General features: G+C 38.4%; 1 protein-coding gene across 2 annotated transcripts in view; it reads left to right on the top strand.

The window, feature by feature from the left end:
• Window positions 1-13,825, top strand: part of LOC139713798 (mitogen-activated protein kinase 1-like) — a 56,508-nt gene that overhangs the window by 17,019 nt on the left and 25,664 nt on the right. For both annotated transcript variants that reach the window (XM_071625501.1, XM_071625500.1), the window contains exons 2-3: window positions 10,979-11,105; window positions 11,687-11,742. In XM_071625501.1, coding sequence (XP_071481602.1) covers window positions 10,979-11,105; window positions 11,687-11,742 — 183 coding nt within the window. The remainder of the gene's footprint in view (window positions 1-10,978; window positions 11,106-11,686; window positions 11,743-13,825) is intronic.

Here is a 13,825-nt window from a genome sequence, read left to right as displayed (position 1 = left end):
TGTCAGGAAAGAATGCTGATTTGTACATTTATGAGAATACATGTATGGATCTGGATCTGAATCACTTTCTAAATTGCAACAATGTGTATATGCACAAACTGAGGTATGTACAAATTTTGATAATTGTGATGTGTGCATCACTAGTCGTAATGACATTTTGATAACTCATCATTGAACTTACCACCAGTTGTTCTTTTAAAGGACAAGTTCACCTTCATAAACATAAGGATTGAGAAAATGCAATAATATTAGTAGAACACATCAGTGAAAGTTTGAGGAAAATTGGACAATCGATGCAAAAGTTATGAATTTTTTAAATTTTTGTGTTGGAACCGCTGGATGAGGAGACTACTACAGCTTGTGAGTCATATGCGTACAACAGTATAAAGAAAATATAAAAGAAAATTCAACATATTTTCACTTTTTTCGCGTAATAAAAGAGCAATTGACTTGCCTCTTTCTAAAGGCAGGGGGAATAATATTACCCATAACATTTATCGGTAACGAGTCAGGGGAATGTGTACTTTTTTCAAAAGATGGAATTTTGTGAAATTCTCTTTATATTTTCCTTATATTATTGTACGCATGTGACATCTAAGTTATTCATACACTGCAGTAGTCTTCTCATCCAGCGGGTACTGCACAAAAACTTCAAAAATTCATAACTTTTGAACGGATTGTCTGATTTTCCTCAAACTTTCAATGATGTGTTCTACTAATATTGCTACATTCTCTCAATCCTTATGTTTATGAAGGTGAACTTGTCCTTTAAAACTCTGCCCGCTGTGCAAATGCTATGTGATCCTAACCAGGTAGGCCTATATGTAATTATGATGTGATTAATTTTAGCAGTGTCTTGATGTTCCATGGTCAGTTTGCTTTATGAATATCTTTGTCATAGACATGACAAAAATCACTAACTTTTTTATGCACCAGCTGGTCAGTCCAGTAGATGAGTTTGATTGTAGAATGAGTTTTGTAAGTGCCATTTTCAAACATTTTAGATAGAGGACATCATAAGATGGAGTAAGAGAGGCGACTTCTATCATAACGAAGTCCTTGGATCAGCCTTTTTTTTTCTTTTTTTTTGATATATATCAAAATTTTGTTATAGCCGAGCAATGAAGTATATAAACATATGTGGTATATAGAAAAATAATTTTGGGACTCAAATCTTACATCATTGTATTAACATAAAGTTTGGTATCTTTGTTTGTTATTTACTGGAGAACGGTACACTGTATAAAAGCTTGCCTGTGATATCTCTCTTGTTGCATAGCAAGAAGTGAGAAATTATGAGTAGAAATGTAATTTGTTCTCATTTTGTTTTGTTTTGCAGCAGCTTTAATTTCAAATATCTCACATTAACAAGATGGAATTCACTCGTTTTGCAATCATACTCTTCATATCTATCACTTGCTCTGCTATGTGTACAGCTATGTACCTAGTACCAGTGCAAGACAAACATGTACTCCCCAAGACAGCCATGTCGAAATGCAGTGAATGCAACGGCTGTCTGAAAGCAGGTACTGTCTGTGAGGCTTTATTAATAGGGAGAGTGTACCATGGATTTGCGACTTGCTAGGAGTGTTTTTGAAAATTCTTAGTAAAAGAAACATTTCCTGTGAGGCAGTAAAGAAACATACAAAGGCAAGAGTTGCAAAGGAAGCTGCATTCATTTTTGCCAGAATAGGGCCCTGTTGATACAAGTAAACAAATTGAGTTTATCGAGCGCAAGACCTACTTTTACAAAGAAGTCTTGACCCGTTTAGAAGCCAGCCTCTATTGAGAAGATCCATCTCGATGCAGTGCAGCCATTCACAAGTCCATCACTCATTCAGAGCAGGACTTTGAATCAGGAAAGAATGAAATGAGGCATAGAGGTCGCTCATGCGCTGCTCGTCCGTGCACAGTGTACGTGCCTGCATGTACGTGAGTCGCCGGCGGGTGGAGCTTGTCTGAGGGAACTTGTTATGGATGGTACTGAAGATGTGACTTGTTAATGTTCAACTATCTGCAAGTGCATTTAAAGATAACTAGCAGAGGGTGGAATGTGAAAAATGTTTAATGTACCCGCTGTGATGCACGCACGGTAAAGTGCAGTAGGGTACAGTGTACATAGTACGGCGTTCTCATGCACCCTTTAAAAAAAAATGTCATGTAATCTGACATGGTGCCACCTTTTCCCTCCCTTATCATCAAAGTGTATTGAGATTTTTGATTTTACCAGTAGAAATGACAATACTGCTTGAAATGATAAGTAGCAATATTGTCAAGGATGTTAACAGGAGCAGCAGTATCAACATTATTGTTATCATCATCATCATCAGCAGCATCATCATTGTTGTCATAGCAACGTTATTATTTTGATCAAGCTTTATTTACTACTACCACATTTTTCAGCAAGTACCAATGAGTTGTCTTTCTTCCTATCATCATAATCGGTGGTATTCAGAGATTATAAATGTATAGAGAATATGTTGATGTTCACAACAATATTGCTATACAAAATGATCTTAGACCATGTAAACACAAGGAAGATATTCAGATGGGTTGGCATTATGACAGACATACTGCACCTAATGTGTGAATCCCTATGGTTGTACACTAACTGATACCTCCCATTCTGGCAAAGGCTTCACTTCAGAGGAAACCATACACAGAACATTACAGGCGGCATTCAGCCACATGGACTACTGAATGACTTCCGTAGATGAATTGGTCATGACAGATGCGCCAGAAGTGATGACGTTCTAATGAGCTCTAATTTCCAGATATGTGGAGTTACTCCGAGACAGATAGGCTAACATCATAATTAGATCAAAGTGCTATTGGGTGTTGTACGTGAACTACATCACCAGTGCATACATTTTTGTGTGCAAACGTGTATGCAAAGCCCTCCGAGCTGTGGGTAACCACACGAATGATCCTTCAGTTGTTTACAGATCAAGGCCCCAATATGACTTCTAGTCTTTATATTCGTTTGTTTTGAGAGAATGCATGAAAAGGGAGTGCTCAGAGCAAATTGAAAGAAAATATACCAGGTAAAGAAAATTAAACCTATTTTCATATATCTTGCGTGATAAAAGTGCCCTTGACTGGCCTCTTTCAGAAGACAGGGGGGATACACCCTAATAAACATTCATCAGTGTCTAGTGGAGTGAATGTGTACCAAAAAACTAATGTGGAATTTTCTTCATATTTTTTTCTTTTTTAGGCATGTGACATCACAAACGGTAGTAGTCTTCTCATCCAGTGATGGCAGCACTGAAACTTGTAACTTTTGAAAGGATCGTCTGATTTTCCGCAAACTTCACTGATGTGCTCTGTTGATATTGCCGCATTCACTCAATCCACACATAATATTAAGGTGAACTCGTCCTTTAAATACAGAGTACCTGAATCACACAACAGAGTATCGTGTGTAGATGTTTTGTTTTTTGTTTTTTTGCACAGCAATTCGTTAACTCTCTCTGTGCTAGGGACTGTTGACTGTGTGTATATCGCTATGATCTTTATAGCTGCCAATCAGCACTCAAAGCGTGCAAAGGGTAAATAAGGGATGCGATAGTATGGTTGCTCAGAAGGATATATTCTCTAATACCGTGTGACTCATTTCATTTTAGATACCATTGAAAACCAGAGAGTATTTGTGTAACTCTTCCTGATTTGTTTGTAATATAAACTCCCAGAGGAGACTGGCAATGGACAGTCTCCGAATTCCTTGTCTCATTGAAATCGCGTGCAGTATTTCACTGCAGACATGAAACATGATTGCATGCTGTATTGTATTATATATGTGTGTGTGTGTGTGTGTGTGTACGTATGTATGTGTTAAGTACTATTGCATCTTTAAATACAGCCGTGTGCATGTTTGCATCTTACAATGAATTATGATTGCTCAGTGGTTGCATATATGACAACTGGAAATTCCAGTTGCAAAAATGCAGTTTTACATTAAATTTAAGTTACAGTTGGCATTGAACTATTTTTTCAGACATTATGAATATGAATGCATATAAGGTGCACTTATTAGTGGACAACCTGCAGATAAGAAAAAAAAAGTAAGAACTTAATAGGTAAAAGAAAGTAAGATGTGGAGCAGAGTGGTAGATTTTTGATCATTTTTAGTTTAGAATTCAGCTGGGTTTTTTTCGCTGCAGTTTCAAATCGTGCCAATTTTCAGCAATTCCATTCAGGATGAACAGCGGTACACTACAGTGTACACATACAGGATATAAATAGTTGGGCTGCATTGCTGTCGTTTGCACCAAAGCTTGAAATTACTACAATATATGTCCCTTGATTAGTTCTCATGCATAATCAAGCCACAATCTTTTGCCTGTGTTGTTGTGAGATTTTGCTGGAAGTGTTTGAGCTGCATTCATATGCAGATTTTTTTTTTTTCTTCTTCTTCTTAGGGTACAGCGATTACTGATGAGCCTGCCATATCTCCTGTGGTTTTAGGGCTCAACAGTTCTTGAAACAGCCAGTGTAGTTTCCCCTTGCAATGCCACCCCAATCCACAGTGATGTACAGTATGTTGGGTTCATTACCCTCTATGACTGCAACCTTGTATTAAAGTAACAGGGAAGGGGGGGGGGAACCATTATGTAATACAAAACAAAATGTAAGAAAGACTTTAGATAGTGACGAGAGTCACATAGGGTGGAAAAAAAAAGTGATGGTTTAAGTTCTATTGATTGAAAAGACAAATTGGCTGGGGAAGAGACTAATTGTGCCAAACATTATGTGGTCACATTGGCTGCTATGAGTTTCATCTTCCAGGAAAATTTATTGTCGAAGATTAAATATCGGGCAAGGGTCGACACTTTTTTTGTTTTGATTTGACATCACTGAGTTTGTTAATTGGGTAGAAGCGAAAGTGCAGCTTTGGTATAAAGTTTGGGTCTCGTTTAGACAGGGAAGGTTTGTGGGTAATATTGAATCTGTACTCAGTTCTCTTTTCGTTATTATTGTGTGTTTGTGAACATCTTTTGTGTGCAGAAATGCAGTCATGGGATGCACAGCCCATTCATGACTGTAAAGCCCAGATGCATCGTTGTAAGTAAAAGGAAGTCAGAACTTGATAAGGATTTCTGTGGTTTGATTGAGCGATGGTAATTTTAGTACTTCATCTACAGTGTAATATGTCTGCCATAATTGAATGGCCTGAATTGAAGTGACAATTTTTTTTTTCTTTCCAAAACCATGTTTCTTCAGACAGAATTCTGAAGATGTTGATGTCATACAGAAAATCCTCATACTTATGACGTTTTGACCCAGATCCCAAAATGCAGCTGTACATGACAAGTCAAAGCATGAAGTCTGAAAGATTAGTATGAAAACGTGATAGAGGCATGACTTCTGTTTGTTTTTGTGTTTCATGAGTAGAATATCTCAATTTGTATGAGGACTGATGTCAAGTTTTCGTGCATTGTGGTAAATAGAGATCGGCTTTCATCTCATTTTCATTGCGCCCTGAAAATTTTGAGACGTCAACCCCAAGAGGGGTTCACTGAAATGAAAGCCTTTGGAGGGATCTTTTTGCCGGCATACAGTGTAAAGCTGATTAGGCCTGTGGAGGCATCTCCCCTTTCATCAAATACTGGTGTTCCATTAATATTAAATTGATGGTCACCAAAAAGCCTTATTTTGGAATGACTTCTTGTGCTTATGATGAGGATTTCCTGGGATTTTAGTGTGGGAGTTCTTGTAGATGAGTCCATGTGTGTCTTTTGTGTGCACGGGTTCAGATGGAGGTTTGCTAAGATAACTGTCGGCGAGAATGCGGTAACCATGTTTGAATGTCTTGCCCGAGATTGCATTTTACCTTCATGCGGCACACTGCATGCATTTACTGCCTGCGCCAGTAAAGAGCAGTATGAGATCAGACTCTCCTATTCATCTTGCCAGGAGTTTGGGAGCATGGATGAAATGGTGCTAAAATGTCAAAGCGCTCGCCCGGAGGGACGCTTCTCTCATCAAGAGTTGACTAATCCACTCTGCCTCATCAAGTCCCAAGGTGGCGGTGAGCCGTGCGGGGTTACCCCCCCCCCCCCCCCCTCCCCCCTCCAAAATTATCCTGAAGAAATCTGCCGGCCATCCGATGCATGCATTATGTATGGCCCATATATTTCACAGAGTGTGCATCTTATGTACAGCCTGGTTCCTAATTGCTCATTTAACTTTGAAGCAAAATGGAAAGGGAGGAATTTTACCATCACGTCCCTTATCAACAAGGATGGTCTGAGAGATTGTCTCATACATACAGTCTGTCACTTTTACTATCTTACAGTAAAACCAGAAACATTCACGGCATGAAGCTATTGAGAATTGGTGCCGACAGCTTTTTTGCACAGCATGAAACTTTCATAAATTACCACTTTCCCCCCCCCCCCAAAAAAAAAAAAAAACCAAACTAAACAAACAAGTACATTACATTTACAGGATGGTGCACAATAGACCAAAAATTTTTGCATACATTTTACTTTTGTGAATTGTGGCTCCTCGTGATATTTATGAAAGTTTCATGCGTAAAGTGGAAATTTCTGACTTTACAGTTCCTTTGCAGAAAGGAATTTGCTTCTATTCTACTTCTACCTTGAATACTTTCACAGTTAGGCTAAGATCCTGTTAGTACAGTACTCTCCGCATAATCGGGTGGCTTTAAAGTGATATATCTGCGATAAAATGTGGGTAAAATTAGATCAGAAGAAAATTATTTACCCATTTATGCGGAGAGGCAACCCAATTATCAGGTAATTATAATGTGCATTGGAAGTGATTTTGACATTACTACCCAATTAAACGGAGTACCCATTTAAGCGATACCCGATTACGTGGAGAGTACTGTAACATGGAATTCTGCAGTGTTGTCACATAATCTTGGTGTCAAAAAGAAATTATGTTACCAAAACATTTGTTTGCCATTTCTGAGAAAGGACAGGAAAAATTGTTCTATACACATGTTTTATTCTACTTTTTCATTTAATCGTACTTCGTTATCATATAATCTGTAAATGAGCAGAATAACTGTTTCGTGTACAGTAACTGCATAGTAAGCGATTTACAAAGACAACATGGCCAGACTCATGGCATATGGTAGAAAGGGAGTGTATACTGCCAGTGGACGATGATGATCAGAATTATCTGTAAAGAACCAGTAGACCAGTATCGTGTGCTACAGGTGTACATCAAAAAGATCCACCCGCAAGGCATGTCTCACCTGTGACTGTGCAGGGCAGCAAACTTCATAGTTTGGTTAAATATTGCCGTCCAGCCATACCCTTGTAGCCTCTAGTTCAAGCATGGACCTACTATACAAGCTGTAGGTCCATGGTTCAAGCTTGACCTTTATGACATACATGTAGCATGGAATCTTTTTTTTTTGGTTAGACACAGTTATTGCACCTTTGTCTGCAAATCATGGAATTTTGTTTCTGTTTCTTTCTGTGTATCAATGGTTATCAGTCATCCATAGCAGGTGAAAAATATGACTGCAGTGACTGCATGGGCACAATCAAATATTCCACCTCTTTCCCCGCCCTGGAGGTTTCCATGTATTTTTTTTTTTTCATTTGACGCTTTTTATAGCCTTTATTCAGACAAATCAAATGAAATTGTTACATTGTAATGACACAAAATATAACTATAATGCAATGTTTAACGGAAAACAAAGGGTTTATACATAAATTGTGCACATTTGACATGATTCATGAATGTACAATAAACACCTCATACAGAAATGGAATATACATAATTCTAAGACACTCAGCCTTCCTGCTCGAGGAAAGGAGTCACCAGTCTGAATAAAGATTTTATCTAAAAGCAAATACATTTTGTATTTGTTTTAGATAAAATCTTTATAAACAAATACAAAATGTATTTGCAAGCAGGTTTACTCTGTATGGCGCCCTCTATCATCAGGTTGTGGAATGTCCACCTGAGGCTGACTGTGTGATGTTCTGAACAAGGTGTATCATACTCTACATGTAGTGCAGGCTTGAGGTCACCTTTGTTTTGTCATGGACTGCCTGGTGAAGTGGCTTCCAGTCAGCCAAATAAAGCAAGCACTAGGCTGGCTTCTTGGTATAGAAGGCTTGATTCTAAAATTCATTGAAAAATGGTGATAAGGGGAAGGTAGTTTTTGGTCTTTGGATTGCTGTTGGGGGCATCACAGCAAGCTCAACCCAGTCAGGACTGAAGATGAAGCCCCATGTACTGAAGCACTGCCATTTCTGAGATCGTAGTAGTGAAAAGGTTAAAGTAGCAATGTGTGCCGCTCACAAACACAACATGTGGGGAATGCTGTGGAAGCCTGTGTTTTGAGGGTCTGTGATCAAAATCCAGTGCCATGTGTTCTGACCTCGGTAAAAGCAATTTCTTCTTTATCTTTCCTGTGCTCTGCCTCACAGTATTGCTTTGACTTGAAATTGAATGAGGTAAAGCAGTAAGAAAAAAAAAAATGCCCAAAACAAACAAACATAGAAGATGAATGTGACAAGGTGACATTCTTTAATAAGACAGTAGGCCTACCACAAACTTCAGTATTTATATATGCAAATGCAACAGAGAAGCATTTCAGGAAATGTAATGTCATTAGATGTGTTAATCATGGTACAAGACGACATTCAGAAAAGCGTGACTCCCTTTATTCACTTACAGTAGTGTATGACTTCTTTGTATGTAACATCCCACAGTATTTTGTGATGGTGTGGTGGAGACAATGAGGATAATAATGCATGAAAGACAATTTGTATAGGACCTGTGAATGGAGGAAGACTAATTTGATCTTTGTCCTCTATCAGACTCTGTATGAGTGGTCATGTGGAATGGATTCAATTTTTAAAAAGGTAACTGTTTACCATTGGGAACAGTGATTTAAAAACTGTTCAAGTTCTCACATTTAATGCACAAGTGTAGGTCAGTTGTATCACAAAACGTCCTACTATTTTGCAATAAACCCTGAATTATAAGGAGATATCACTACATTTCTCAATAAACCATAACTGTAGACTATATAAGAAACAATTTTATTGAAGCTATTGTTCACATTTTGTATATTTAACAATATTTAACATTCATTTTACTGATTAACATTTTAACATTGGTTGTTTCTATCCCCAACTCACATTTTAGAACTATTTTGAAGGACTAAAGCAGGGTTTTTATTTTATCTGCAAATGGTAAATAATGCCTTCAAGTGAGAGGGTGTTCCTGCCTAATTCAAAACTACTTGTAGTCCAATTCTGTATAAGCCATTGATTTGATGTTCATAATCTGTCAAAAAATTGATGTTCGGCCTGATTGTTAAACATGAATGATATTTGTGAGGCATTACTATATCTGTATCGACTATCATAATTATAGATTAATGCCAAATGATTTTATGTAATCACTAAAACCCATTGTGAAGGTACAAATTGCAATTATGTAAATTGACTAGGCTCCAAGATAATTGAAAGTTTACGACTAACCTTTAAACCCAACTATTCTACATGAGTCACATGAGACTAAACTGATGGTGACTATGGATGGATGTATGAAAAAAATACCCAGACAAACTAGAGGACTTTTTTTTTTTTAAATGCAAAAAGCAGAAAGAGTTGTCATGATGAAACATTCTCTAAAATGAAGCAGACTGAAGACTGAGATTGCGCAGAGAGAAGCTCGAAAGCCTGGCTGCATCCTGTCTCATTAGAGGGGATAGAAATGGAAGTCTTCTTGTCTTCATTGGTCAGGGAAAATGGGTGTATTGTCTCCCCTCTATCCTTGGCAGCCTGCACAAGTCTTTTGTAAGCAATTTGAGTGTGACACTGTGACTGTCTAAATAGACAGACAGATAGATAGATAGATGGATGGATGGATGGATGGATGGATGGATGGATGGATGGATGGATGGATGGATGGATGGATGGATAGACAGACAGACAGACAGACAGACAGACAGACAGACAGACAGACAGATAGATAGATAGATAGATAGGTAGAGCGAGAGATGAGAGAGGAAAGAGCAAGAAGTGGAGTGAGAGAGCAAGTCTGATTGATTGTAAAAAGAGATGGTGATTACCATTCTGATGTGTTCTGTGAATTGGCCTGCCTGAGTATTGCATGCGCCTTGAAATAGTCCACATCAGTATTCTTGCGCCGTGCTGTGTGACTGAAATCTCAGCATATGCCGCTCTGGCACTTGCACACAGGATTGACATTTGTTGCATAAATCACTCCTGTGATTTGCGAAGTCACGCATGGATAAGGTTACATTTGCATCTGTCCATGATCTTACAGTATAAAGTGTCACAAACCACACCATGTAAGCTGGATTCTTTGAAGTGCAGTTCGGGACATTAGACAAGATGGCTATAGAAACAAATCCAAACAACTGCCACATGCAGTACAGTCTGTTACAATGTAGTCAGTCGGAGGAGGGAATGCCCTGATGCATGCCACAGTGAATGCACATACATAATCTGCGGCACTAAGTGTAAAGATAAGACCGCAAAGAAATGCTACATGGGATTGTTTAGTGACTTTAAAATCATTCAGCAACCATTGGAAGATATCAGAAAGCCGATGACTGACACAATAAAATACCCAAAAGAAATCATACAGGTCATCGTGGTCTGTAGGAGTTAATACCAGATAAACCATTCTTCATTAACACTGTCAATATCAATGTCAATGGCATTGTGAGATGGATCAAGGGTCATACTGTACACAGTCAGTGTTTTCTCAGAAAGAAAGGTTACACCAAAGAAACTTTTTTCTCTTTGATTGACTCAAAGACAGTAAATCACTAATTCATTATACATGTGGGTATGGTACAGGTACATGTATGCATTTTTGGAAGAATATTATTTCCAGATAGGTCTCATTGCTAGCATTTTGCACTTCAGTATCAATTAATCATAATGCTTCTTGCCCACTTTCTTTCCCTGCTGCTGCTTGTTGCTGCCCCTACTCTTGGGCCCTGCAGTAGTGCACTGGACAATGCGACGGGAACCAAGGTAGCGATCAAGAAGATCAGCCCCTTTGAGCACCAAACTTACTGTCAGAGGACCCTGCGAGAGATCAAGATCCTGACGCGCTTCAGACACGAAAATGTGAGCGTAAACAAATCATATGTGTGTGTATGCATTTGTGTAGAAATCTATATATACTATTACATTAAAAAAAAAAATTGCATGACTTTCAGGTATTAATGGAAAGCACTAAGGAATTTGGCAAAGCAAGCAGTGTAACAAGGTATTCAATGCACCATACCTATATTTCCATTTTTCGTTTGTGTAGAAATATTTTCCATTGTGTAGAAATCTATACTACTACATTAAAAAAAAAAATTGCATGACTTTCAGGTATTAAGGGAAAGCACTAAGGAAGTTAGCAAGAGCAAGCAGTGTAACAAGGTTTTCAATGCACCATATCTATCTTTTCATTTTTAATGTGTCTGTGTATATTTGTGTGATTACAATGTATGATAATTTACAGAGCTCTGTATATAGTGTCTACAATGTGATTATAGCTGTGATACAGTTGTATCTTATAAGACTACAATGTGATATATGAATGCATTATGAAAAAGTTGTATTATTAAGCTTTTCTTGCTGTGATATTAGGCATAACTGTGGAATGATGTATATCAAGTGTGTGGGTGTTTATGTGTGTTTTATTTGTTATTCTACAGATTATCAACATCCAAGACATCATTAAAGCTGAGGAAATGGAGAGCATGAAAGATGTGTATCCTTTCAGTCTGGTTTGCATACAAGTTGTATCATACACCCCTCGGGGTGGCCCTGAACAATTGTTGTGTTGTGTATTGGCGCGCTAGGCGCCATTTGGGATCGAAGTTGTTGAGTGTTATGATATTGTGGAGAGGTACAGATTCAAACATGCAATTACGCTGATAAAGTCATCGACGAAATAAAGGAGATGTGGAGTCCAATAATATGCAGTTGAAGTGTTTATTTCTGAGTCCCGAAACTCAGACAGCAAAATAGCCAAAGTGTAACATAGGAGTTGCAAGAGTTACAAGTATCTCCAATGAACACAGATAAATCACAACATGTTTAAAGAGCAGATGAAATGCTAACTCATCTGGCTGAAGCCTGGAGTACAAGTCGGTTGATTCTTCTTTCAGAAACTATCTCTAAAACTTGGGGGAAATTCTCATCCTGAAAAGCACATGGTCCATACACAATATGATTGGTCAATTCATTGTAGGCATGGAAACGTAGGGTGTGGTCTTACTCATTTTGGGGCTTGAAACAAAGGAACAGTGTTGAGGGTAATGGGAGATGGCTTTGTGGCAGGAAGGGAACTGGACAAGGGGTAATAACTTTCTGACCACAATGGGAGTGGATACTTTGATGTGGGGTTGTTAGGAGGAAACTAACCTTCTTGGTCTGACATAGAGACTCCTATTGACATGAGGGGTGATGGACAGGTGTTGGGGTTACTGTGCTATAGCAAGGGGTTATTGAACTATAAGGGAAAGGACTAAAGCACGAATGGAAACTATATTACATAGTTAGGTAATGGAGAATTGCCTAACTCTATGTAACAGTTGGTTCAAGCATTTGCTCTCACATGACAGTAGTTGAGTTCACATCTAGATCCCTTTACCTTTAGGTTTTCAAAACTTGAAGTTTTGTAAACTACGTTAGTCACCTAGGGAACTAAACTACAAGTTAGTGCAGATGTAGACGCACATAGTTTTTGAAAACTACGACAAAACCTTAAGGCGAAGACACCACGAGAACACCATAAGATTTCTTAGGGTTTTGTCGTAGTTTCGTCGTGGTTTTGGAATGCCCCTCACAGAGCGCTAAAACTACGACAAATGCGAACGGAGTTTTGTTAACCACGATGCTCTTGTAGTTTTTAGTGACCTTTTACGGGTGGAACTTCCGGTACCCTATCGTAGTTAGCGTTAACTTGAAGTTTTGCTGACTGCATGTAGGTGTGAACGGCATCGAAGTTTTGCCGTGGTTAAGGGATGGAATTTTTACGATCGTAGTTAGTATAACTTGAAGTTTTGGGATAGGTGTAGACATGGCTAGTGTTTTACTCGCTATCTCTTCTTTCCCCATCCAGATTTATATCCCGCCTCAATCAAACTCCATTATGAGGACCAATATATTCCCTTACCCCCTTTCCTGTGCTTTCAGTTTCAACATACTGTAAACATTGCCTGATTTTTTTTTCCCCTTCTGTTTTTGGGTCTAAACCATTATTCTTGAAGCTGTGATCCAATTCCATTCTTTGTGGCCATACATCATGTTAATCTGCTGCCAACTTTGCCCTATTCGTCTGTGAGATTTCTAGTCACTTTGTGTCGCTGGTTACTGATTGCCTGCCACAAGGGAGCTGCGGGCTATTTTTTTTGTTTTTGTTTTCGTGAGCAAAAATCTTCAAATGCCATCCTCACCTCATACCGACCAACCCCCACCCCCACTCCAGGTTAAAGTACACAAAATAATCTTGATTTGTCTATGTGATGTTGCCCTATGATGCTCAGGGGTTAGATTTGTTTTGTTTAAAAAAAAAAACACACAACAACAACAAATTCTAAAAAAGGTTTATTTTTAGAAATGTTAATGAGAACTGTTGTGCTTTTATAGCATTCTTTATATCTCTCTAGTTTTCAATCAAAGCATGAACATGGAGGTCATTATGTTGTGTGGAGGTGCGAAAGTAATTTTCCAACCAGCACCATCTGCATTTGGTCAGGGTGTCGGTTTGCCTGGCTGATTTGATAATTATGAAGAGAAATATTGAAACCTTAAGCTAGAAGGCTCATTCACAAGAATCAAATTCTCAG

The sequence above is a fragment of the Diadema antillarum genome, unplaced genomic scaffold (genome assembly GCF_040938485.1).
Source record: "Diadema antillarum isolate AM-2024a unplaced genomic scaffold, OU_Dant_1.0 seq00002068_RagTag, whole genome shotgun sequence".
NCBI classification, from domain to species: domain Eukaryota; kingdom Metazoa; phylum Echinodermata; class Echinoidea; order Diadematoida; family Diadematidae; genus Diadema; species Diadema antillarum.
Note: the sequence above shows the minus strand (reverse complement) of the source record. Positions and strands in the feature narration are given on the sequence as shown.